Source organism: Bubalus bubalis, chromosome X (assembly GCF_019923935.1).
Source record: "Bubalus bubalis isolate 160015118507 breed Murrah chromosome X, NDDB_SH_1, whole genome shotgun sequence".
Classification (NCBI taxonomy): Eukaryota; Metazoa; Chordata; class Mammalia; order Artiodactyla; family Bovidae; genus Bubalus; species Bubalus bubalis.
Window position 1 is genome coordinate 86,156,598 of NC_059181.1, and position 27,666 is coordinate 86,184,263.

General features: G+C 42.4%; 1 protein-coding gene across 2 annotated transcripts in view; it reads left to right on the forward strand.

The window, feature by feature from the left end:
* COL4A6 (collagen type IV alpha 6 chain) overlaps nt 1–27,666 on the forward strand; it is a 337,270-nt gene that overhangs the window by 143,376 nt on the left and 166,228 nt on the right. For both annotated transcript variants that reach the window (XM_044937071.2, XM_044937072.2), the window contains one exon: nt 4,406–4,489. In XM_044937071.2, coding sequence (XP_044793006.1) covers nt 4,406–4,489 — 84 coding nt within the window. The remainder of the gene's footprint in view (nt 1–4,405; nt 4,490–27,666) is intronic.

Here is a 27,666-nt window from a genome sequence, read left to right on the forward strand (position 1 = left end):
CAGCCCACCCGGCTCCTCCATCCATGGGATTTTCCAGGCAAGAGTACTGGAGTGGGATAACATCGCCTTCTCTGTGGATTAAACTAATAGTTCTTAATTGAAATATTCTACTCCCAGGAGGTATTTTGAGAGCAATTTTGGTCAAAATGATTGGGAAAAGTGCTTAGGTAGGCACCAAGTATGATAGATGTTCCATACACTACAAAGAATTGTCCTTCATCCTATTCTACATTTAGAATACCTCTGGATATTCATGGAGGTGAAAACTCTGAACATAATCACACTTTACTTACTGAAATGGATGTTTATCTTTTTTATTATTACTAATGAAAACTACCCAGTAATCAAAGAATGAATTTCTTTTCTCCAGAACTTTACCATGAGTTATTCACCATTTCAGACAATCACTACACTAATAGCAACTCCAATTGTGGTACTTGAATCAGCAATACCACATTCCAGAATCATTCTGCTTCAGCAGATGGTAACATTCCTGATGCTTCTGCATCTAGCTGTTGGCCTCTGATGACTTCATTACATCTTCTAATAAAGCCATGTATGAGCATTTACATATGAAAATACATATTGTTTCATTATAAATGACTTTTTTGTTGGAGTGCAATTGCTTTACCATGTTGTGTTACTTTCTGCTGAACAAAGTGAATCAGCTATATGTATATGTATATGTATATGCCCTCCCTCTTGAGCCTTATAGATGACTTTTGTTTTTTCTTTGCAATATAATTATGGCATAATAGGTACTTTTCAAATTATTGCTTACATCTTCATTATAACTTATTCCTATGATTTTCTTTCCATGAATCAAGAAAGAATGATAAATACTTATAATAAAAAATGGTATGCTGCTCTGCAGAACAGTATGGAGATTCCTTAAGAAAGTAGGACTAAAACTACCATATGATGCAGCAGTCCCACTACTGGGCATATACCCTCAAGAAATCATAATTGAAAAAGACACATGTACCTCTGTGTTCATTGCAGCACTATTTACAATAGTGAGGACTTGGAAGCAACCTAGATGTGCATCAATGGATGAATAGATAAGGAAGTTGTGGTCCATCTGTACAATGGAATATTACTTAGCTACAAAAAGTAACACATTTGAGTCAGTTCTAATGAGGTGGATGAACCTAGAGCCTATTATACAAAGTGAAGTAAGTCAGAAAGAGAAAGACAAATATCATATATTAATGCACGTATACAGAATCTAGAAAGATAGTACTAATAATCCTACTTGCAGGGCAGCACAGGAGACACAGGCATAAAGAACAGACTTTTGGACTATGTGGGAGAAGGAGAGGGTGTGATAATTTGAGAGAATAGCATTGAAACACATACATTACCATATGGAAAATAGATAGCCAGTGGGAATTTGCTGTATGACACAGGGAACCCAAAGCTAGAGCTCTGTAATAGCCTAGACTGGTGGGATGGGGAGGCAGGTGGTTTCAAGAGGGAGGGGACCTATGTATACCTATGGCCAATTCATGTTGGTGGATGGCAGAAACCATCACAGTGTTGTAAAGTAATTGTCCTCTAGTTAAAAATTTAATAATAAATAAATAAATAATGATGTGCTGGTCTGATAGAGTTAAGACCCAGTGTCTTCAGTGATCTCTCAGGGCCTTTCTGGTTCTAATTTTCTGTGGCTATAAGAAGTGGTTGGATTTTAAGAGAGGGAGAGAGCATTCCATGATGGGAATGACACCAGTGATGTAGCCTGGTTTAGCAGGGGTTAGCATGTCCACAGACAAGCCAGGATAGGGCAGAGACTTCCTCTGTGCTTGATCTTGCCATGTTCCCTGGAAGCCACTCCTTTTATTCCCTCCACCCCTCAATGTAACTGAAGACTCCTGCGGGAACTGCCAGGGCCAGCATTACAGGAAATTGCCTTGTGGCCAGTGGGGCTTCTCTGGTTACTTTCCTCAGTGACAGAAGACAGTGACGGCTTCCTGTCTGTTAGCTGGGTGTTTTTGCCTCCTTGTTCTGCCAAGTTCCTAAGAAACCTTAGCTTCTGCTCCTTACATTTTTGTTCAGCTCCTGTTACTGGGATTTCCCCCCACTGTCTTGTCCAGCTCCCTTGCCTCCAGCCTCCTTGCTCCATACTAGAGACTTGAAAACTTTGGGTCCATAGTAGACAAATGTTATGGGACACATAAAGGGCAATGTTTGAAATTAGGCCATAGCTACAAACAGATAGCACTTCAACTTTGGCAATGCCTGTTGAGTCCACTCCCTTGAAAGTGATGAATGTATTATCTGGTTACATACTGGTTTTATTTTCTTCTTACTAATTATGTGTGTTCATTGAAGACTACTTGGAAAATACAGAACTATATGGAAAAGCCAATAGAAATGATCCATTATCCCAGGAAATATAGTACTCAACATTAGACAAAGGGAGCACAGCATCAGTGAGGATTCAGTTCAGTGTTGCTGTCTCCCTATTCTCTATTCCATCCCAGCCTGCAGCTTCTGCCTCCCACGGCACCTCTTGATCTCACCCTCATGAAAACTTGCCTGTCCTGTATACCATAAAGTGGAGGGCAAACTGGAAAGTGTACAATAGCACTTACCATGTCAAAGGCATAGGAGAGAGATAAAATATCTCATATCAGGAAGGTGTTTGGAATCTAAAATAGCAATATTTTGTCATAGCTCTGCCATCACTACCTTATTACCGAGGTGTTGTGGTGATAAAGGGTTGCGGGAATGTCTAAAGAGATAAGAGACCATCTGAGAAATTCACAGTGCTCCCTGGGAAGCAGGAAAGGCAGGCTCACAGTACAAAGAGGCAAGAATGATTAAGTGTGAGGCTGGCTCATAAATATGCCTTTCTCTTTTGAAAAAAAAAAAAAAAAACAGCCAACATTAAACAAAAAAAAGTTGGATGATACTAAATCCATCCCAGAGATAAAGTTCTTATTTCAGATAATAGTTAGAATTTATGTTTTGCTTTTCCCCCAAGGTGGATAGGGTCAGAATGGCAGTTTCCTGATTTGGGGGTCTTTGCACTGAGATAGAAGACTTAGAAAACACTAAGACATAAGGATTAAGATCAAGGCATTGAAGTCAGCCAGACCTGTGTTCAAATTCCAGCTCCATGAGGTCATCAAACATTTGTCACATTAGGAATGCAATGTTGGACAGCACAGATAAGGTCCCTACTTACATGGAGCTTACATTCTACTGGGGAGAGACAGAATGTTTAATGTTGAAAGGTAGCATTGTGGTATGATTGGAAGTAACTAGGGGCTGCTTGGGGTTGAGTGGCAAGGAAAGAACTCTCTGAGAACAGACAGTTGAACTGAGACTTGGGTGATAAAAAGTGGCCAGCTATCAAAAACATCTCAGGGAAGAGCATTCCAGGCAGAAGTGACAACTGGGGCAAAGGCCCTGAGGCAGAACAGGTGAATAGATTGAATACCAGTGTGACTGAAGCAGAGTGAGCCAGGGAGAGAGCAGAGGAGAAGAAAGCAGAGAGGGTCAGCACCTGGCATGTCATGTAGTGGGCAGGGGCTTGTAGAAATTCAGCTAGTAAGCATTATCATCATAAAGCAAAGAAGGAAAAGGAAAGTTGGAGAGTTTGAGGGGATACTGTACAATATCACCTCAGGAACTTGGATCTGACTAACTGGGCCCAGGGGTGTCACTGTAAGGTTTGAATGCTATGCTGAAAGTGGGGCCTGAAGAAAACAACTCTGAAGGCAGAGTGCAAGGTGGGCATTTTCATCTATCATTACATTGCTGGCAGTTGAATTTCTCTCAAGTTCTCTGCTACAGCCACTGCTTTCTCAGTGAGTGCAAGGATATATGTCCAGTGGGACACAGGGTATGTCTAGAGTCTATTTCCAGCCGCATATAGAGAAATGCTGTTGTATTTTATGACTGGAATGTCTACTGATGAGCGAGTATTTAAGCCACAGTTCCTCAACCAGCTATCAAACTGGCTCTTTAATGAGGTATGTTGTGGTTTGGTTGCTAAGCCATGTCTGACTCTTTGCAACCCCATGGACTATAGTCCACCAGGCTCCTCCATCTATGGAATTTTCCAGGCAAGAATACCGGAGTGGGTGGGTAACCATCTCCTTCTCCAGGGGATCTTCCCGACCCAGGAATTGAACCCACATCTCCTGCATTGGCAGAAGGATTCTTTACCACTCAGCCATCTGGGAAGCTTTAGTGAGGCTTAGGCGTGACCTAAAAGGGTGCTTGCTTAAGATGACTTTTTATTTCATGTGACTCATGACACCATCAAGTGAGATGATTAAGCTGCTCTGATTTATTTGGTTAGTAGGAGTGTGGCCGCGGATTATGCTCCCTGGGCAGCGTTGCTTTTTGCTTCACATGGTGCACTAACTTTTTTTTATTTTCTTTTTAATAGGGAGAGAAGAAGCCCTATGGGAAGCCATGTGGGGGCCAAGACTGCAGTGGGGGCTGTAAGTGCTCTCCTGAGAAAGGAGCCAGAGTAAGTTGCTGCTTTCATTGTTGAAAGACAAATAGTCACAGGAGCCGATTTCTGAAGTGTGTATGTTTTCTTTAGAATTAAACTGCTTAGAATTTACTCTTGTGACCTCATGGAGCAAGCAAAGTGATGAGGACCAGCTGGAAGGAGCTTTGCGAACTAATGATAGACAGAACTAGATCGGTCAATCTCTGAGGGACCGTGAAGAGGTTTCTTTCATTGACTCAATGCCAAGGTTTCCTCCAGGTTTCATCTGGAGTGTTTCCAAAAGGCAATTAGGTTGTGCATATTATGATATGTTTGTAGATACATGTAAATTTCCATAGCTCATTTATATCCACTTGGTCCTTCCCTACCACTCTGGGGAACAAGTGGTCTGATTGTTATCTCCAGACTAGGGATGTGATTCATCCAAAATCAAGGGTATAGGGTAGCCATAAAGTCTAAAAATAGAGGTGACTATACATAAAGAATGATTTATAGCTATTATGTTAAAGCATGGGACATGTTGCATAACATTATGTGATTTATTCAATACATTGTCCTTTAATAGCCCAGTTCAAACTGTTGTGCAGATTGCAATGAACACAGTGCCTTGACACAGCATTTCTATCAATCCTCTATGCATATGTGATGTATTGCCCTTGTATTTTGACTTGTATTTTTGATTTGCACTGAAAAAACCTGCATCTTCAGTATAACTCAGCCAAAGGATTCAAGGGGCTTCAATCTATAAAACAATAAAATCCAATCTATTAGTATGTTTTCTGAATTTATGGCTACCCTGTAGAATTCAGATCTTCTGACTTCCAGCATTGTATCTGCACTCTCATCACACTCAAACAAGCCTAAGAGCTTACATTGTCAAAGAAAAGTAGCATTAATAGGTCAACCAAACCCTCAAAAACAGCTGAACAGAGAACAGAGTGACCGCTCCACCTCCTCTTTCATTATCTTCCATTTGCAGGAAAGTGAAATGTCAAACTCTGCCAGAATTTGAAGGAAAAGTATAAAAAGCCATCTCTAAATCAAAACGGGCCAGACCTATTGTATAGTAAAGGCACAGACTCAGAGAATCATAAAATATCAGAAAGGGAAGGTATCTTCATGAGCTTCTCATCTTAATCACAGTTTGTATAGAGGAAATAGACTCTGAGAAGGAAGATGACTTCCCAGGGTCACACAGCAAATTGATGACAGATTCAGACTATTACCTGGGTCTTTTGATTTCTCGCCTATTTACTTTACCCACTGCTGTCTCCCAGGGAAGTCTTGTTCACTCTAGTCACTGAGGCCCACGTTCTTGCCTCTGATCTACAATCAGGGAACGCTTTGGAAAAAAATAGTAATTCTACAACAAATATGTGAATACGTTCTTAAACAACAGCAAGCAACACAGATAAAGCAAACATCTTCCTTGATGTTCTCGCAGTCCCACAATTGTCTTTCTGGTCTTTCCTGTGTGTGATCAAAGATATGTATGAATATGTATAAAAATATTGGGTTGGCCAAAAAGTTCATTCAATTTTCCTATACGATCTTATGGAAAAACTGGAATGAACTTTTTTGGCTAACTCAATAGTTTCATTTTCTGTTTTTCTCCAAAATATAACGATATGTGTATATTCTGTGCCTTTTTTGTTTGTTTGTTTGGTCAAATGATATATCCTTAAGATCTTTTCCCTCTACCCTGCAGTTTAATCTAGCCATTACTCTTTTGGTGAACACTTATTGTTTCCAAATTTCTGCTATTTTAAAAAATGAAAGTGCTGCAGTGGAAATCCATGAACAGGCCTCCTTGTACTCATTTTTAATATAGATACAAAGGATCAGAATTACTAGATATAAGGGCAATGAGCATTTTAAATTTTCAAAGCTACAAGTACCCTACAGATTATCTATTCTAATTTATTTACACTCCCGTCAGCATTGTTGTTCAAGAGTGCCCAAGTTTCTGTACCCTTGCCAGCACTTGACATTTTTGCTAATATGGGTGAAAATCATTCCAATTCCCAGACTATATAAAAGCTTAAGCATCTTTTCACATATTCATTGCATGTTTGTATCTCTTATGTGAATTTTCTGGACATATCCTCTCCCTATTTTCCTAAGGGGTGATTCTTATGGATTTATTTTACCCCTGCAAAGATATAGCAAATAAAAATGGCTCAAGTGGAAGCAGATGAGATTTGAAGTTTGACACAGAAGGGCATTTCCTGATGGATTGTGGGGGGTAGGAAGTTGCTCGAACCCTGAGAAACTGAGAAATAGTTCTGAACTGTTTGTGGGGTTGGGGAGAATTTAAAAGTAGAAATTCTTGTATATTCTGAACAGAGGTCAGTCCTACACCAGGCGAACATGCTTATGATGACCTCATTGTTTCACCCCTGGCTGAGATTTTGATCTTTGAAGATGGAAGGCAGTGGATTTCCTCTGTGAGGAACTCTCATCTGGATTCCAAACATCTGGGGCCCTCATCTGGCTTTTCCTTTGAAAACATGAGTGGTTGAAGGGGCGTGGGACAGAGAAAAATAGAATATCATCGCATAGACTTTTTTCTTCAATATTTAAAACACTCGATATCCACACAGTCAAATATGTTCCTAAAAGTTTATTTGTGAAAGCCTGAAGTTTCTGGGAATGTTTGTTGAGGTTCGTGAACTAAACCAAACTGTATTTCTTGAGTCAAGAGCATGGATGTCCTATTTCCCAAGGAGACCAAGAGGGCACCGCACATGGGGCCAATCCAGAGCACATGAGTGCTTGAAGCTGCCTGAGCAGCCAGGTCTTTCTACTCATCCTCCCTACCCTCCTGCGTTCCCAGGGCCAAGTAGGATTGTTTAAACTAGCCCCACAACCGTTGACCTTGCAGGGCAGCCCCTCAGTACCCCTTTTGTGCAGATGTCAGAAAGATTTGAGACTGTTTTCCTTAGCCAAGAAGAGGGCCCCATTTGGATTTCAAGCTGTTCCTCTCAAGCTCTGTGGGTTGGGAGTGGAACGGAATGTTGGGTCATCCCTGAGATATGCCACAGCCTTTGGCGGGCCTGCCTCCTGCCTTGGGGAGACATTAAGCGCATAGCTTGCTGGGCAGTGTGTATTTTTTCTTTGCCAAAGGCCTCTTGAACTGACTAAGACATTTATACAACACCTAGCACTCCTGTGTGACTAGGATCCAACTCTTTGGGGCTTAAGTCATCTCAAACTGATTTCTCGAAGGTATGCTCTACCTGTAAAAAGTCCTTGCCCAATGTTGCCGCGCCACTTTGTACTTTCCAATGCATCTTTTTCTCAGGGTCTGTATCATAATCTGTATGCAACAAATAAGCTGCTAAGTGACTTGTCCAAGGTCACTAGCCTGTTGGTGGCTAAATCAGCCTACTTTAGGAGAATGGCAACTTTTTCTTTCTTTTTGGCTGTGCAAGATCTTAGTTCCCTGACCAAAAATCAAACCCATGCCCCCTGTGGTGGAAGCGTGGAGTCTTCACCACTGGACCACCAAGGAGGTCCCGAAAATGGCAAAGTTAAAAATGACATGCCTGGTAATGTTAGGTAAAGATGTTCTCCCCATCTCCCCTGGACATTTAAATTTGGATTTAATCTTTGACTTCCAGCTTTCTTTCTTGGGGGTAAGTGTTTTTATCTGGAAGAACAATTTTTTTTCCATATTTTATTTTTTAAAACCTTTTTATTTTGTATTGGGGTATAGCCGATTAACAATGCTACGATAGTTTCAGGTGGACAGCAAAGGGATTCAGCCATACATATACATGTATCCATTCTTCCCTAAACTCCCCTCCCATCCAGGCTGCCACATAACATTGAGCAGAGTTCCCTGTGCTATACAGTAGGTCCTTGTTGGTTATCCATTTTAAATATAGCAGTGTGTACGTGTCCATCCCAAACTCCCTAACTATCCCTTCTTCCAAGCAACCATAAGCTCGTTCTATAAGTCTGTGAGTCTCTTTCTGTTTTGTGAATTCATTTGTATTATTTCTTTTTAGATTCCACATATAAGGGATGTCATATGATATGAAAGAAACATTCTTCTGAGTTGTATTTTTTTTTTCTTCTGCCATTGGATTGATCAAATCATTGTAGGTTGACATTTCCATCCCTTGCCCTTTTTTCCCTCCTGGATTTGAAAGCTGTCCCTGCATTATACTCCATCAGTGTGTTTTCTGAGTTGGGAGCAGGCAGGACTGCTGGTTTTATTCTAAGCCTACTATTCCTTACTAACATTTCAGAATTTTCCATTTTAACAGTGTTCTGGTGTTTGCATACAGAGTGGGGAGCTCCTACTTATCCGTGCCACCTAAGGGTGCATTATTGCAGAAAATCTCAAACTATGGGAAATGTTTGGATGCCCCCAGATAAGGGCTGTTGGCCCCTCTTTTTTGGCCGGGGAAGCTGTGTCCTAGCTAGAGAGCTGATGAGGCTAGCCTGAGTTTCACGTGAAACAGCCCAGGTTTCTTAATTCTTTATCTCTGGCTTGCATCATGCTGCTTCTTTGGCACGAAGTGTGTTTCCCATGGATTCCAGAGCTCAGATGCATTCACCACCAGCCCTTAAATTTACTCTCCTCCTGCAAACAGCTGGCGTTCCCTGTGTCAGCTGACTGGTGCCATGGCTACCGAGAGGCTGTTTCTTTTTTTTCTTTTTTTCCCCCTGAATCAGGGCATTGCTGTGCACATCTTTCCTTTCTCTCTGGGTGCCCTCCCCCACACCCATGCCCTGACTCACTATTACAACAGACACCGTGGTCCTTAACCTCTGTGGGTCCAAAGCGACAGCAATTCATGTGCATGACCTCCTGGGGTGGCCAGACCTTGTTCCAGTTACCTGCGCTCAGACATCTTGCCTTCATTGCCCACTGACTCCTCATCCCTGTGCAGGCCGGCCTCACTGCTCACACTGGTCACCACTAGCCTGCCTGTTGCCAAAAACAATGGACGTTTTTCATTCTTATCTTCTTTGACTTCTCTGCTGCATGAGACATCTCTTTCTTTCCTGAAACACTCTGTGTCCTTGGATGTCATCATGCTTTACTCTCCCGGTTCTTCCCTATTCCGACTGGAACTCCCCAGGGTTCTATCCTCATCCTACTTCTCTTCTCAGTGTAGCTCTCTCCTAGGAAAAGTGAAAGTGTTAGTCACTCAGTCATGGTTCTGGGATTTCCAACTTGAGCAATGGAGTGCTTGGTGGGGCCATGCACTGAGATGGGGAAGAAATAGGTAGGACTTAGGAAGTATCATGTCTGGTGGGGGTTACTGGTTGAATTCTGTGTGATACATGTTTATGGTGCCAGTGAAACTCTAAGCAGAGATATCCAGCAAGAAACTGACAGTGCTGACCTGAAGCTATGGATAAAGGTCTGAGCTAGAGCTAGAGACTAAATATCTATCATTGTATGGGTGGTAGCTGAAATCCCTGGAGAAGGGAATGGCAACCCACCCCAGTATTCTTGCCTGGAGAATCCCCATGGACAGAGGAGCCTGGTGGGCTACAGTCCATGGGGTCGCAAAGAGTCGGACATGACTAAGTGACTAACACTGGCACATAGTGTAAATCTGATATATAGTAGCTATCACCTCCATTTCATCATCAAATCCCATCTATTTATCTTTCTAAATCAAGCTCAGAAAATCCATCCACGTTTCTCCATACCTATTTCTTCAATCCAGAGCTATATAGTTTCTTGCCTGAGTTCCCATAATGGCCTCCAGACTGCTCTCCCGCCCTCCAGTCCCACTGTTTCCCATCCATTTGTATTCTGCTATCATCATCTTTGTAAAACATAAATATTATCATGAACATCTTGCTTAAAATCTCTCAATGGCTCCCCATAGATCTCACAATAAAATCTTAACTCTAGCAAGCTTATCAAGTCCTCCATGGCAGGCCCTTGACTTCTCTTCAGCATTCTGTTTCATCACAAGGAGCCTCCCTCTTCAGAAAAAGAAACAAGACAAAACCATACACAAAAATGGACTATTTACAGTCCACAGTACCTGCTATGCTATTTAATGTGCTCCAGGTTTTATACCTGCCACTGCCTTTACATGTCATTATACTTTGTATGTGCTTCCACTAGCTCTATCTTTTCTCTGCTGACTTGCTTCTATCTACCCATCCTTTGAAACTGAACAGACTTCACCTCCTGAGAAGCTCTCCATGATAAATGGTTATCCACTCTTCTCATCCTGAACTGCAGCAATCTAATGATTTGTCTGCTCTCCATTATCTTTATGAACTCCTTAAGGGCAAAGACTTGGTGTCCTTAGACTCTGCAGGGGCAGTAGGTGCTTACAAACTGTTTCACAAAGGTCTGACCAACCAACCAGCCAATTTGTTTGGGTATGGTTTCAGCCTTGCTCGTTTGAATTAGCTCTTAAGTTGCTATGAAGTAGATGAGAGTCTCTTCTAGGGAGGAATCCATTCTGCTAAAAGAAGGCAGAGAGCCAGGGCAGTCATTTCCATAGCTCTTCTCAGTCCTGTTCACTGTAAGCTGTTCACTGCAGCTCCTTCCCACACTCTGGTTCCCATAGCCTGCTTTGGGATTCTGCTCTACCTAACTCCTCTGGGTTTTTGACCTTGACTGCTTCTTCTGCCTGATTGCTTCTTTCTCTGTGTCTAGCAATGCCAGAGACTTGGCAAACTGCTGTTGTTTAACTACCAGCAATTCATTCTTTTTCCAAGGTGAGGACCTCTTCATGAATAATTGTGAGTAAAAGATAATCGCAAACTTTCGTTTTGACATTGCTTTCACCCTTCTCTCCACCAAACCTTTTGCTTACAGCCTCGTAGCCTTATGCAGTGTTGATGGTCTTCAGTTGCCCTTGCTCTTCCTTGTGGGGGTAACGGGAAAGTGTCTGTGCAGGGAAGTAACCACTGGGTGTTTAAAGGTAGGGGAGGGAGGTTAAAAAAAACACAAAGATCCCTGTGTATTTTTTTTTTTGAATTTTATTTTATTTTTAAACTTAACATAACTGTATTAGATTTGCCGAATATCAAAATGAATCCGCCACAGGTATACATGTGTTCCCCATCCTGAACCCTCCTCCCTCCTCCCTCCCCATTCCATCCCTCTGGGTCGTCCCAGTGTATTTTAAATATAGTTATTTAGGTCAAGGATAATTGATGATAATGTTAAAAGTCAGTGTCTCTGCCCTGAGTCAAGATGCAGTTGTAGACCAGCAGATGTTTGTGGTTATCTTAATGCTCTCTTTGATCACACAGGGACAGTATGGGATTTATGGAATATATTATCTGTACTAGTGAGGGAGGTTTCTGTTAGAGAGGAGCCAAGGAGCTGGAGGAGGAGATAAATACACAGCTGTGGAGTCAAGGGCACTGCTTTAGATACCCAGAAACAGTGCCAGGCCTGAGCTCTGCCAACTGGATGACATTAGGCTGGTGTTCCCCCCTCTCAGGGTCCCAGTTTAACCATCAATAAAGTGAGGGGTTAGGGCGGGGTGATCTCAAAGAACTCACCCCCTCTGATGATCCAAGTCAGACCCCGTGTTACTGTACCGTGACAGTTCCTTGCCCCTAAAGTGTCTTATCGCATTTTCTAGTGTTGCAGTGAGATATGGAGGGCCATGTTTGACAGTGTTTTACCTTCTGGAGGGGTGTCTTGGCAGCTGCCTCAGACGGAAATCACTTGCCATGGCTTTTTACTTCGGATGCTGGAAGCGCCTAACAGCTAAAGTTGCTCCCCTGCAGGAATGCACTGTGCTCTCCTCCTTGGCCATCTGGCTGGTGTGATATGAAGAGACTCACAGGGATGTTGCCTTGCCACAACCTCCCCCCACTCCCAATATCTTCCCTGCCTGGCCAGTTTGCAATTCTAGCTTTAGAGACCCACTCCTTATGTTAAGCATGGCTGTATCTTTGCATTGCTTGAATCTGTTACATAGGCTTCTCTGATAAGAGGAGGCAAGCTTATCCTGAATACCTAGGGAGGAGCAGTGTGCACGAATCTTTAGGGACTTCTCAGTTTCTTGTGCTGCCCTGTTCAGCCATATGTCAGAGACACTGGATATCAAGACATGGGTGAGCATCTCACCCGCCGATGTGTGACATGGTTTCTCCTCCCGGAGTCTGCCTTCCTCTTCCCTCCCCAGCCATATACAGGAAATCCCCTACGCACAAGCAAGTTCCATTCCAAGAGTGCGTTGTAAGTCCAATTTGTTCATAAGTCCAACAGAGTTAGCCTAGGTACCCAAAGAATACAATTGGCTATGTAGTGCTGTACTGTCATAGGTTAATTACACTTTTCACCCAAATAATACATAAAAAAACAGATAAGCAAAAATAAAGAAAAAAATTTAATCCTACAGTACAGTACTTTGAGAAGTACAGTAGAACAGTACAACAGCTGGCATACAGGGGCCTGGCATGGAGTGAACAGGTAAGAAGAGTTACTGACTAGAGGAGGGAGAGGAGGTGGGAGATGGTAGAGCTGAAGGATAGCCAGCAATAGAGATGGAGGGCAAGCTGCAATTTCACTTACACCTGATGCTGATGTATCTCACGTTTGCATTTTTGAAAGTTCACAACATGAAGGTTCATATGTAATGGACCTACTGTAATCCTCTCTCCTCTTCTTGCTGTTTTCTGATCTCTAACTTCTTTCTTCTTCCTGGCTTCCCTCCCTCTGGCTCTAGCATCACTAGCTCTCCATCAGTCATTCTCATTTTCCCTACCATGGCCTCCTCACCTCAGTTACTTCCCTCTGCTTTCAGTTGCCTGGGCTTGCTTCCTGTGTCACCAGTCCCAGTTTTTTCTTCTATTGGAGCAGGCATGAGAGTAGCAGGAGATGGGAAAGAGAGGCTGAGATGTACTTTACAGAGGAGTTGCACTTCTCCAGAGATTCTAAATCTCAAAATGTGAATCAGTGGTCTCCAGAATTGGTGGGGGTGAGGGAAGAGGAGGTTGGCACAATCAGTCCACTGTAAAATCAGCATAAAAGAAAATATTATGACTCCTATTTCCATTTAAATTGAAAATGTCCAGAAAGAAACTAAGATTTGGATTTAAATGATTTAATTTATGTAAAGTGCTTAAAACAGTGTGTAGTACACTGAGAGCTGTCTAAATATTAGCTGTTATTATCACTACTATCCAGCCTTTCAAATATGTAATACACATATTGCCACTGGTACCCTCTGTTGCATATGCTTTGTAAGGTATTCTGAGGGAAGAATGGGAGCCCACAGGTGGAAGGGTTGACCCTGGGCCCCTTACTCTTTTTTTTTTTTTTCCTGAATGTATACCAGATATATTGCTATCTCCTTGGGTCCAGGTAAGTGGATTTCTGGATTATACTGTCTAACTACATTAACCCTCACAAAATGGGCAAGTGACTTAAGAAGATTCCTGCAAATAAGCCATGTATTGAAGGTAATGCTAATAATGTAAGAACATGAAAATGGCAGCGCTCACATTTCTCTTACTCCTCGAATGAATTTTTCCATCAGCCTCACTGTGAGGGAAAACCCATGACAAGCTAATCATATGTGACAAGAAGTCAGCGAAAAAGTAATTCAGGGATAATCAAAAAGACTACATGAAATATGGATTTATGCTCATTGTCAGTAATGAAAGATCTTGCCCTAAGTGCATATGCTGCCTTGAAATATTAGCTAATAATATAATGAAAGTGAAAGTGAAGTCACTCAGTCGTGTCCGACTCTTTGCGACCCCGTGGACTGTAGCTCATCAGGCTCCTCCGTCCATGGGATTCTCCAGGCAAGAATACTGGGGTGGGTTGCCATTTCCTTCTCCAGGGGATCTTTCAGACCCAGGGATCGAACCCAGGTCTCCCACATTGCAGGCAGACACTTTAACCTCTGAGCCACCAAGGAACACATCACAATTAATAAGACATTTGACATACTATATATTTCATCTTTATCTCATTTTCTATTTATTGTGTGTGTTTCATAATATATATGTGTGTACATATATACATATATGCAGAATAGGACGTGTATATAATTTATATAATTACTAATAATATAGTGTGTACACATATAAAGCATGCTATATTTTTTTAACTGAAAAGCATGTAACCAGGAAGACAGCCATACAACCAACTTTAGAGCCTCACCTTAACAACTGTATAGAAAATAAAGAAATGGGGATGTCAGGAGTTGGGAGAAGTGAGACAGCAAAGAAATTTTAAGATTATAAAATCTCAAACCTGGGAGACTGGATCCAAGCCCCAAGTGGCATATCATAGTTTATAAAAGGCTTTCCCAGCATGTACATGAATGCTCTTTCCCTCTCTTTAAATATGAAGACTTTTGGAAGAAGCAATTTCAGAGAGGTGAAAAGACTTTCCCAAGGTCCCTTGTGAGTAGCATAGCAGATTTGAATCAATTATTCTATCCCCCCTGTTTGGTGTTCTTTCTACCATGTCAAATGTCCTCTTAATTTCATGGCCGTAATCAGCTGAGCTCATCATGGTCAGATTGTTATGAATGGTAGAATACTTGTAGTGGAGAAAATCTGCCAAAGAGATGTAGACCCGATATCAACAAATCTATCATCCTGCCCCCACCTCGTGAGAAATAACCCCTGACCGCATGTATAGCATCTGTTTATATCCTTGTCTGAGTTTTAAAATGTTTTCCTAGTATCTCAGTCTTTTAAAAGTTACAAGAACTGAAATCCATGCATAAGGAAAGCCTGGTTTTCATCTGTGATTACAAGTCTTCTGAGGCATTACATCAATTTTTACAGCTCTGAAACAGACCTTTTCCTTTATGTAGGCCACTCACTGTATAGAAATTCTCTGCAATGGAGTTAGAAATGTGTATAGATGAAACAACCAACTATATGTCAAGGAAATAATATGGTGTCTGTTCTGAGAAAACTTGCATTAATGGAAGTCTTCCAAGAATGTTTAACAAAATTAATTGCATGGCATCTCTCCTAAGCTATAGAAGTTGATGGGAAAAAATGTGCATTGCTTTGCAGAAATTTGCCTCACTGTCATCTTTTCAAAAGAGCTTTTATTTTAACAAATAAAGCAGATGGCCAATTATTTAATGACCACCTTTACTTACAGAGGTAGAGGTCCTAGACTATGCTCTATGTTTTATTTTTCTCATTGTGTTGCTCTCTGGAGAATATAGACATATTACAAGTACCAGACTTAAGGAGCATACACACACACACACACACACACACCAGCTAGCAACAGCAACAGCCCTTAATTATACAGCACTACACCAGCTGATTGAAAGTCTGAATGGCAGAACACAAGTCCTCAGAAGGAGGTATTGGTATGGACTGGAATGAATTTAAGCAAACTCTTTTTTTAAATTATCATGACAAAAATGTTTCTTTTTTTTTTTATTTTATTTTTAAACTTTACATAATTGTATTAGTTTTGCCAAATGTTTCTTTAGGAAGATGAATGTGGTGGGGGCTGTGCAGAATGGCTTAGAGTTAGAGACACGATAGGCAGATAGAATGCTGTCTATTTTTAGAGCTTATGAGGCATGTCGCAAATCCCCTAGCACAACAGAATGGAAACTTTGCATTTTCTGCTGCTCAGATCCTATCTTTCTTTAAATGATTCTCTGCAACCTTGAATACACACACAGAGACATATACACATTCAAGGAGTGATTTGATGACAAGGACTTGTCTTCATTTTAGGTGAAGGTATCACCTTCACCTTTGGGGCTTCCCAGGTAGGGCACAGCAACCCATTCCAGTATTCTTACCTGGAGAATCCCATGGACTGAAGAACCTGCAGGCTACAGTCCATGGGGTCGCGAAGAGTCAGACACAATTGAAGCGACTTAGCACACGCACACACACGCATCACCTTTTTATCTTTTTAATTAACTGGAAGATGGTACTAGTTCCTTTCCACCACATTCATCTAACTCCTTGGAAACCAGTATCTCCATTAATTAGTCCCTGCTATTCCCAACTGTGAAAAACTCATCCCCAAACCAAGTGGAATCAGCAGCACTGAAATGATCCTATTTTGATTACAGAAATGACTGTATGATGCTTCTCTTCATCAGATGCTAAAAGCTCCAACAGTTACTATAATGCCCAGCAAGAAAGGCCAGCTCAGTGGGTTCTGAAAGAGCTTCTGTTTCCTACTTGATACATTTCATTGTGGGAGTTATGAGTGAATGGTAGAGTTTGAGGAATCATGAAAGAAAGAAGTCATTGGTTCATAGAAGATAGATCTTAAAGCTTGGTCAGCAGAGAAATCTACAGAATCCCTTAGAATGGTACCCTTATCCTGAATTACCAGTTGGGACATTAGCAGGCTCTGTGGACTTAGCACTTGATTTTGCTTACAGCCAAATGACAGCTTTTACAGTTTTTGGATGGTTAAGTTTTACTCCTTAATTTTTGAAAAGCCAAAGGAAAAAATGCTCATCCCTTTAGACCCCAGGAAGATTAATGTATATGTTTGGTTATGAGCCATATCAAAGAAACCATGGTCTCTGTCCCTGTACATGTCCTTGCTAGTTCAAGTAATTGGAGCGACTTGGCATTCCACTGCTTTAGTTGGGTTCCTCTTGGATCTGACACCAGTCAGTGGTTGCAGCCCCCTTCATATATTGCTGGGGGAATGCCAATAAAGCTATGAGTAAACCAGGGAGCTGGGGAGAAACAGGCTGTGGGGCCCAGAATGGAATGAGGGGTAACCAGGTTTCAGGAGCCAGATTTCCCCAGAGAGAGACAAAAAGAAAGCAAACAAAAGGAAGAGACAGGTCTAAACAGGCACCCCAGACAGGGCCCCTGTGCTATAAGAACAGAGCCTTAAACTTCACAAAGCTCAGGAAGGGAAGTGAGCCAGGGGTTAAACACAGCCTTTGCAATTCACTTGAAGAATGATTAACTGAACACACATAGAAAAGCCACACATGTTCATATAGAACAATATTTATTATTCTTAAAACCCACTTAGACACTCCATGAATTTAGAAATCTACCTAAACCTGTAGATCCACAGAGATATTAATATTGATCCTCAGAAACCCTAAGGGTACACACCCTTAGAAACACAGACTCAGAGAGGCTCAGCAGCACAAAAATACCAGGAGTCCCACCATGCCTAACAGTGGGCTGGTTTTTGAGGCATGCAACAGAGTTTAATGAACTCATAAAATCCAATACTGGCACCTGGGCCCAAGCCTCCAGTGACTGGCACCAGAGTAAGAAAAATGAACCTCTCTTTGAATTTTACCTACCAAATCAAGTCCAAACCTAGCTCTAGCTCTAAGAGCAGGATGGAAGCCTGTCTCTTCCATCTCATCCTGTGTGAAATGAGGAGCCAGGCTTGAAGGCCTCCCAGGTCCCTTGGAGGAAGCAGAGCATGCAGTGTGGCCCCCTCCTTCCCCATAGGCTCATTTACAGCCTAACGACAAACAGCCCCCAGACCCACACTTTGACCAGCCCCCACAGGATCTCCCTCATGCCCAGCTATCCCAGAGGAACTTGATATCCTGGGGTTTGGCACCAGCTCTTCACAAGGTCTCCAGAAGTTCCTGCTCCTCAGGGCCCTCCCAGCCCAGTTCCCACTCCCACACCCAGCCAGCCCCAGGGGCCTGGTGGCTGGGTCTCCAAGGGGACCTCTGGGGTTGGTTCACAAGGCTGCCTCTGAGGGGAGGAGGCTGGCCTGGCCCGGAGGAGATGGTGTCTCTGGCAGGAGACACAGAATTGCCTCCGCAGCCAGAGAGGGTGGCCCAGGGCAGCCTTGAACCACTGACCCACCACCCCACCGCATACATGGCCCAAATCCAGTGGCCGCCGGCATTTAGCAATGGGAAAAGCCAGTTTGGAAGAAGCAAACAGGAAAACAAAGACAACCTGGGAACTTTGGACCAACTTCCAAACTGAAAGTCCTCAAGTATCCCTTGTCTGCCCCCTCGCAATAAAAGGCCCTCTCATGAAAAAATGGGGGTCCCTTAGAGTCCAGGATGGCAGAGCCAAAAGCGCCTCAGGAATCCTGTAGTCCAACCATTTAATCTTACGTATGGGGGTCCAGAGTGAGGAAGAGATGCAAACTCTAGGGAGTTTTCCTTGATTATAAGGCCAGGTGTGTGTGTGTGTGTGTGTGTGTGTGAGAGAGAGAGAGAGAGAGAGAGAGAGAGAGAAAGAGACTATCTGAGCTGCAATCCTGAACCACAGAACTTGTGAGCAGGTATGCCTTCACCCCAGTGACCAGAAATTTTTCCCACTGCCCAGGGATCCACAGGTACTCAGGACAGGGTTGGGAAAATTTTCCATCTTGGTAGTACAAGAAATTACAGTGGTTGAGAGCACAGGTTTTAGAACCAGATCTTTTAAAAGCCCGTCTTTTAAGATCTGGCTCTATTATTTACTAGATATGTAAGCTTTACCCAGTGGTTCTCAACCAGGGGCAGTCTTACCAACTAAGGAACATTTGGCCAGGTATGGAAACATTTTGGGTTGCCATAACTGGTGGGGTGCTACTGGCATCTAGTCGATAGAGAACAGAGAAGCTGGTAAACATCCTATGTTGCACAGGACAGTCCCCTACAACATGGAATTATCTGACCCAACATGTCAATAATGTCAAAGTTAGGAAACCCTGTGTTAGGCAAGTAATCATCCTGAGCTTCAGTTTCTTCATCTGTGACCTGGAGTAACAGTAACTATCCCACAGGGTTGTTATAATAATTAAATAGACTAAAATATATACAAACAATTAGTGTAGTGCTCAGCACAAAGTGTTCTACTAATTATTAGCTATTAGTTCCTCAAACCGTCCCTTAACTCCACCTTCTCTTATAGTTATCTGTGCGTATCTCTATTCCCCTTACAGCATAACTCTCTGAAATAGTTGTTTATACTCAAAATGTCCACTTTTCACATTCTCTCTCAAATCCACTCTAATAAAGGTCACCGATGACATCCACTTTGTTAATTCCAACAATCATCTCTCAGTCTTTGTCTACTTGACCTGCCACCAGAATTTGAAACGGCTTTCACTCTTTCTTTCTTGAAAAACTTTCTTTGCTTGGCTTCCAAGACAGCACTCCTTTGATTCTCCACCTACCTCGATGTAGAAAGCTTTGCTCCAAGAGGAGAGGGACTTGGTCTGATTTGTTTTGTTTTGTTGAATGAATGAATTAATGAAAACTATTTATTATAACTCATTGGAAAAGACTCTGATGCTGGGAGGGATTGGGGGCAGGAGGAGAAGGGGACGACAGAGGATGAGATGGCTGGATGGCATCACTGACTCGATGGACGTGAGTCTCAGTGAACTCCGGGAGTTGGTGATGGACAGGGTGGCCTGGCGTGCTGCGATTCATGGGGTCGCAAAGAGTTGGACACGACTGAGCGACTGAACTGATCTGATCTGATCTGATTTATAATAAGGATTAAATGAGATCATGTATATAAACTACTTAGTGCACATCAAGCACTTAATAAATGGCCCCTGTTACCAATACAACTGCAATTATTACCACTGATATTTTTGCTATTATTATCATTCTCCCCTCCCGGGCTGTGAGCCTTGTGAGCATGGATTAACATTTAGCTTATCTTGATCTTTTCTTATATGGAGCTTTATTCAATAAAGAAGAGTATATATCCAAACTTGGATATATATATCCAGAAAACAGTTTGCTATGGATGAGAGTAGCTGATGAAGGCATGAGCCTAGAGCAGGGCCTTAGAGGAGAAACAGGTTTGAAAGAGCTTGATTGGGGGTGGGGTGGATGGCTAGAGTCTTGTAGGCATGCGAAGGGAGTCACACTTAAGCCATGTCTACTCCCCTCTTCATAAATGATGGGATCATAAAAGGTAGGGAGTAGCAGTTCTCACCCATTAATCATCTCAATTCCTTCCCTCCCAGGTATGGGGGAGAAGCAGGACTGTAGCCAAATGTTAGCATGAACAGGGCTTATCTGTTGGGTTTGACAGAGTAAGCAAAATAAATTCACTTGACTCATAGTACTGGTTGAACTTCATTCTCAGTCGTCTTGAACTTTGAACAACTTTGTACACTAATCAACTCCTATTAGAATCTGTACAAATTTGCAAGTGGCATTTATATTAGCCTGAAAATTTGGACACTTAGGGATCACCGTTAGAAAAAGTACACAGTCCAAATTGCATTAGAAAACTTGTGAATACTCAAAACATCTATTAGGTGTTACTGATCATTCTAATAACATAATTTGGCAGCATTTTGAGTGAAAATGAGATAATAACCAAATAGTCTATTTGAACCAAGATTCTTTTTTCCATTAAAAATAGAATGTCTATTTTTTATAATATTCATGCTATTAACTACCGCCAATTGTGACAGTAAATAATGGCTCGGTTCAGTTCAGACGCTCCATTGTGTCCGCCTCCTTGCGACCCCATGAATCGCAGCACGCCAGGACTCCCTGTCCATCACCAGCTCCTGGAGTTCACTGAGACTCACGTCCATCGAGTCAGTGATGCCATCCAGCCATCTCATCCTCTGTCGTCCCCTTCTCCTCCTGCCCCCAATCCCTCCCACCATCAGAGTCTTTTCCAATGAGTCAACTCTTCTCATGAGGTGGCCAAAGTACTGGAGTTTCAGCTTTAGCATCATTCCTTCCAAAGAAATCCCAGGGCTGATCTCCTTCAGAATGGACTGGTTGGATCTCCTTGCAGTCCAAGGGACTCTCAAGAGTCTTCTACAACACCACAGTTCAAAAGCATCAATTCTGCAGCACTCAGCTTTCTTCACAGTCCAACTCTCACATCCATACATGACCACTGGAAAAACCATAGCCTTGACTAGACGGACCTTTGTTGGCAAAGTAACGTCTCTGCCTTTCAATATGCTATCTAGGTTGGTCATAACTTTCCTTCCAAGGAGTAAGCGTCTTTTAATTTCATGGCTGCAGTCACCATCTGCAGTGATTTTGGAGCCCAGAAAAATAAAGTCTGACACTGTTTCCGCTGTTTCCCCACCCAATGCCATGATCTTCATTTTCTGAATGTTGAGCTTTAAGCCAACTTTTTCACTCTCCACTTTCACTTTCATCAAGAGACTTTTTAGTTCCTCTTCACTTTCTGCCATAAGGGTGGTGTCATCTGCATACCTGAGGTTATTGATATGTCTCCCGGCAATCTTGATTCCAGCTTGTGCTTCTTCCAGCCCAGCGTTTCTCATGATGTACTCTGCATATAAGTTAAATAAGCAGGGTGACAATATACTACCTTGATATACTCCTTTTCCTATTTGGAACCAGTCTGTTGTTCCATGTCCAGTTCTAAGTGTTGCTTCCTGACCTGCATATAGGTTTCTCAAGAGGCAGGTCAGGTGGTCTGGTATGCCCATCTCTTTCAGAATTTTCCACAGTTTATTGTGATCCACACAGTCAAAGGCTTTGGCATAGTCAATAAAGCAGAAATAGGTGTTTTTCTGGAACTCTCTTGCTTTTTCCATGATCCAGCGGATGTTGGCAATTTGATCTCTGGTTCCTCTGCCTTTTCTAAAACCAGCTTGAACGTCTGGAATTTCACGGTTCACGAATTGCTGAAGCCTGGCTTGGAGAATTTTGAGCATTACTTTACTAGCGTGTGAGATGAGTGCAATTGTGCAGTAGTTTGAGCATTCTTTGGCATTGCCCTTCTTTGGGATTGCAATGAAAACTGACCTTTTCCAGTCCTGTGGCCACTGCTGAGTTTTCCAAATTTGCTGGCATATTGAGTGCAGCACTTTCACAGCATCATCTTTCAGGATTTGGAATAGCTCAACTGGAATTCCATCACCTCCACTAGCTTTGTTCATAGTGATGCTTTCTAAGACCCACTTGACTTCACATTTCAGGATGTCTGGCTCTAGGTGAGTGATCACACCATCGTGATTATCTGGGTCATGAAGATCTTTTTTGTACAGTTCTTCTGTGTATTCCTGCCACCTCTTCTTAATATCTTCTGCTTCTCTTAGGTCCATACCATTTCTGTCCTTTATCGAGCCCATCTTTGCGTGAAATGTTCCCTTGGTATCTCTAATTCTCTTGAAGAGATCTCTAGTCTTTCCCATTCTGTTGTTTTCCTCTATTTCTTTGCACTGATTGCTGAGGAAGGCTTTCTTATCTCTTCTTGCTATTCTTTGAAACTCTGCATTCAGATGCTTATATCTTTCCTTTTCTCCTTTGCTTGTCACATCTCTTCTTTTCACAGCTATTTGTAAGGCCTCCTCAGACAGTCATTTTGCTTTTTTGCATTTCTTTTCCATGGGGATGGTCTTGATCCCTGTCTCCTATACAATGTCATGAACCTCCGTCCATAGTTCATCAGGCACTCTATCTATCAGATCTAGGCCCTTAAATCTATTTCTCACTTCCACTGTATAATCATAAGGGATTTGATTTAGGGCATACCTGAATGGTCTAGTGGTTTTCCCTACTTTTTTCAATTTAAGTCTGAATTTGGCAATAAGGAGTTCATGATCTGAGCCACAGTCAGCTCCTGGTCTTGTTTTTTCTGACTGTATAGAGCTTCTCCATCTTTGGCTGCAAAGAATATAATCAATCTGATTTCGGTGTTGACCATCTGGTGATGTCCATGTGTAGAGTCTTCTTTTGTGTTGTTGGAAGAGGTTGTTTGCTATGACCAGTGCATTTTCTTGGCAAAACTCTATTAGTCTTTGCCCTGCTTCATTCTGTATTCCAAGGCCAAATTTGCCTGTTACTCCAGGTGTTTCTTGACTTCCTACTTTTGCATTACAGTCCCCTATAATGAAAAGGATATCTTTTTTGGGTGTTAGTTATAAAAGGTCTTGTAGGTCTTCATAGAATCGTTCAACTTCAGCTTCTTCAGCGTTACTGGTTGGGGCATAGACTTGGATTACTGTGATATTGAATAGTTTGCCTTGGAAATGAACAGAGATCATTCTGTCATTTTTGAGATTGCATCCAAGTACTGCATTTCGGACTCTTTTGTTGACCATGATGGCTACTCCATTTCTTCTGAGGGATTCCTGCCCGTAGTAGTAGATATAATGGTCATCTGAGTTAAATTCATCCATTCCAGTCTATTTTAGTTTGCTGATTCCTAGAATGTCGATGTTCACTCTTGCCATCTCTTGTTTGACCACTTCCAATTTGCCTTGATTCATGGACCTGACATTGGGTTCCTATGCAATATTGCTCTTTACAGCATCAGACCTTGCTTCTATCACCAGTCACATCACAGCTGGGTATTGTTTTTGCTTTGACTCCATACCTTCATTCTTTCTGGAGTTATTTCTCCACTGATCTCCAGTAGCATATTGGGCCCCTACTGACCTGGGGAGTTCCTCTTTCAGTATCCTGTCATTTTGCCTTTTCATACTGTTCATGGGGTTCTCAAAGCAAGAATACTGAAGTGGTTTGCCATTCCCTTCTCCAGTGGACCACATTCTGTCAGACCTGTCCACCATGACCCGCCCGTCTTGGGTTGCCCCACAGGCATGGCTTAGTTTCATTGAGTTAGACAAGGCTGTGGTCCTAGTGTGATTAGATTGACTAGTTTTCTGTGATTATGGTTTCAGTGTGTCTGCCCTCTGATGCCCTCCTGCAACACCTATTGTCTTACTTGGGTTTCTCTTACCTTGGGCGTGGTGTATCTCTTCCCGGCTGCTCCAGCAAAGCACAGCTGCTGCTCCTTACCTTGGATGAGGGGTATCTCCTTACCGCCACCCCTCCTGACCTTGAATGTGGAATAGCTCCTCTAGGCCCTCCTACACCCTCACAACCGGGTAGCTCCTCTCGGCCTTTCTTGTGCATCGCAGCCTGGCACTCTCAGCCACTGCCCCTGACCTCAGAAGTTGGGTAACTCCTCTTGGCCACCGCCCCTTGGGCATGGGGTCCTCCCAGCTTATGCTTCTGACCTCGGACATGGGGTAGCTCCTCTCGGCCACACTATGTGCACCGTCACAGCTGCTCCTTTCTTTCCTTCACCATCTACTCCAAACAGAATGCCCACAGATTGGACCCTAAGAGATACTATTGGATAAAACCCATATGTCTTCAGTCCCTGACCATCCAAAACCTACACTCCTGCTCACTTGCATTATAGCTCATATGCAGTAACCAATGTGCTTTACAGATGGGTCAGCCTATCTGAAACTTTCCAGATGGGACCTGCCCAGGTGCAGAGAAAAATTGTAACCTGGTTTACATCAACTGACCAAAGATTTTTTTTTTTAATCCATGAAACCCAAACCTTTGACTTCAAAAGGAATTATATTAATACAACTTTATTTTCAAATCAGCATTTATTTTCTTTGAGTTTGAACTTGCCATCAACTCAAAGATCTTCTAAAAATTAACTGTTTGAAACTTTGCTAAACTTTGTGAACAGTCTTGTTTTTTAAGGGTTCCTATAGGCACTTAATAAATACACAAGTGACATAAAGGCCACCATGATTTTCCAACTGACTGGGCTGTTGGCGACTTTCAGAAGTCCTATTATTATTTGTCAAAGATCCTCCAATATCCATCTGGGCCCACAGATAGCCAGGCTCTTGAAAGAAGTGTTGATAGAGCCCTCGGGGGGTGGGGGGGTTGTGATTCACTATGGAAAGATGACCCAACTGCCCCGAGTCCCTTGAGTCTCCTATAGATGCCAAATGAGCTCCTAGCCTAGTAATCCCATCTGTGATCTAAATGTATCCAGAAACCACCCACTCATCTCCTCATCTTGACTAATGTGCTCACAGAGACATATTTTCCCTATTAAGATATAGGAATTGCTATCAGAGAAAATGATTGTCATCTTTTTAATCATTGTCATCGCAAAAATAACATGTAACAATGAGATAATAGTAGTTATTACCATTTAAAACGTTTTTACTCTGTGCCAGGCATAGTGCTGGGTATTTTATATGTGTCATCTCATTTAATATTTTCAATGAGTTATAAATATCATGGATGGTTGCCCAACCATCACCACTCTAATTCCATACATTTCGTCACCCTGTCTCAGTTAATTTTCACAGTAGCCTTGGGGAGTAGGTATTTCTTTTAAACCCCATTTTACAGATAGGGAAACAAAGATTTAGAGAGGTTAAGTTTTTTGCCAAGTTCCCACAGCAGGTGAGCGGTGGAGCTGAGAGTCAAAGGCTGACCTCTCTGGGCCACAAACCCGTACCTCTTTCTATCCCCTTGCTGGTCCTTTATTTGTACCATAGTCCATTATAGGCTCCACTAACAGGGACACCAAAGCGAAAAATTGTAACTTTCTTGTTTCTCTCTTCCACATCTTGCCCTCCTCTCATTTATCTCTCATGGGATTGATGGCTTTGGTATCCCTAGCAACCACCTTCCTCCCCCCACACTGCCTTCATATACATCTGAATATACAACACACAGTTCCCCTGTCAAAATCTCTTCTCAACTAGTGATCTGAATTTGCATTGAAGGTCTTAAAGACTTATAAAACTAACTTGTTTTACCCTCTTACCCCCACCCTCCCCATGCCATACAACATGCAGGATCTTAGTTCCCCAACCAGGAATGAAACCTGTGCCTCCTGCTTTGGAAGCACAGAGTCTTTACCACTGGACGTCCAGAGAAGTCCCTGTTATACTCTCTTAGGCCTACTTTTGTTTAACAGGGTTTCCCAGGTGTCTCAATGGTAAATAATCAGCCTGCCAAATCAAGAGACTCAAGAGACGTGGGTTCAATCCCTGAGTCAAGAAGATCCCCTGGAGGAGGAAATGCAACCTATTCTAGTATTCTTGCCTGGAAAATCCTATAGTCAGAAGAGCTTGGCAGGCTACAGTCCATGGGGTCACAAAGAGTTTGACATGACTGAATGATTGAGCACACAAACACAAGCCATCATTTAGGACAGTGATATGAACATAACTTTTGTCATCAAGCTTAGATTTTAAGTTCTGGTCTGGTTTCCCCATGCTAAATATGTTACTCTGGGCAGTTCACCCCTGTGAGCCCCAGTTTCCTCAGCTATAAAATGCAAATAATAATAGTACACTCAGGACTTCCCTGGCAGTCCAGTGGTTAAGACCTCCAATGCAGGAGGCATGGGTTTGATCCCTGGTCAGGGAGCTAAGATCCCACCTGCTACATGACATGGACAAAAAAAAATAATAATAGTAGTAGTACACACATCACAGGACTATGAAAGCTGAATGACATATACATGCCAAATGTACAATGCAATGCCTTGAAACAGAGTGCATGCATGCTAAGTCGCTTCAGGAGTATCTGACTCTTTGCAACCTTATGGGCTCTAGTCCACCAGGCTCCTCTGTCCATGGGTTTCTCAAGGCAAGAATACTGGAGTGAGTTGCCGTGCCTTCCTCCAGGGGATCTTCCCTACCCAGGGATCGAACCCATGTCTCTTATGTCTCCAGCGTAAGAGAGCCTGGCAGCCAGGTTCTTTACCACTCACGCCACCTGGGAAGCCCTTGAAATAAAGTACATACTCAGTAAATGGTTGTAGTTATTTTGGTGACTTCAGCGAATGGGTAGAATAGGGAATTATAGAGTACCCATCAAGATATATGGCCTGGAATCTCTTTAATCTCTTTTTTTAAAGCATTTATTATGCAAGGATATGAATGATAGTTTGCCAGGCAGTATACCAATCAAGTTAAATAGTTCCTGCAAATTCTTGCCAGTTTAATCAACTAAAAGCATAAAGATCCCTTTTAGCATTAAATCTCTGCTTTCCTCACAGCAGTCATGGCATTTCCCTCTTTAAGAAACTACACTGCTTCCCTATTGTCATCAAAAAGCAAAACTTGACTTGACTTGAAGATATTGAGCATAGCCAGGAGTGGTACAGCATCTGGTTGGGTCCAACATGCCTGAGAGATCAAGTAGTCCTGGCAGACCCCACATGGTGGGATAGAGGTCAAAGGCCCAAATATAGTTAAGAGTATAACCTATGGGCTATTTTAGAGTTAGTAGGTTAAGATGAGAATCTGGAATATAGATTTTAAGCCAGGTTAGCAGGTTAGGGTTTAGGTCACTTCCAACATACAATCCAAACAGGAGCAGGGTGAGCAGTCAGCAGAGATCCAAACAGCAGGATGCCCTGACAGAATCTAAGATAAATGCCAGAGACCCAAGCTTGACTCATGATCATGGTAGCCACTGTTTATATATCATATAACAGGCACTGCGCTATGGGTTTTACTGTGTATTCATTATCTCATTTAATTCTTA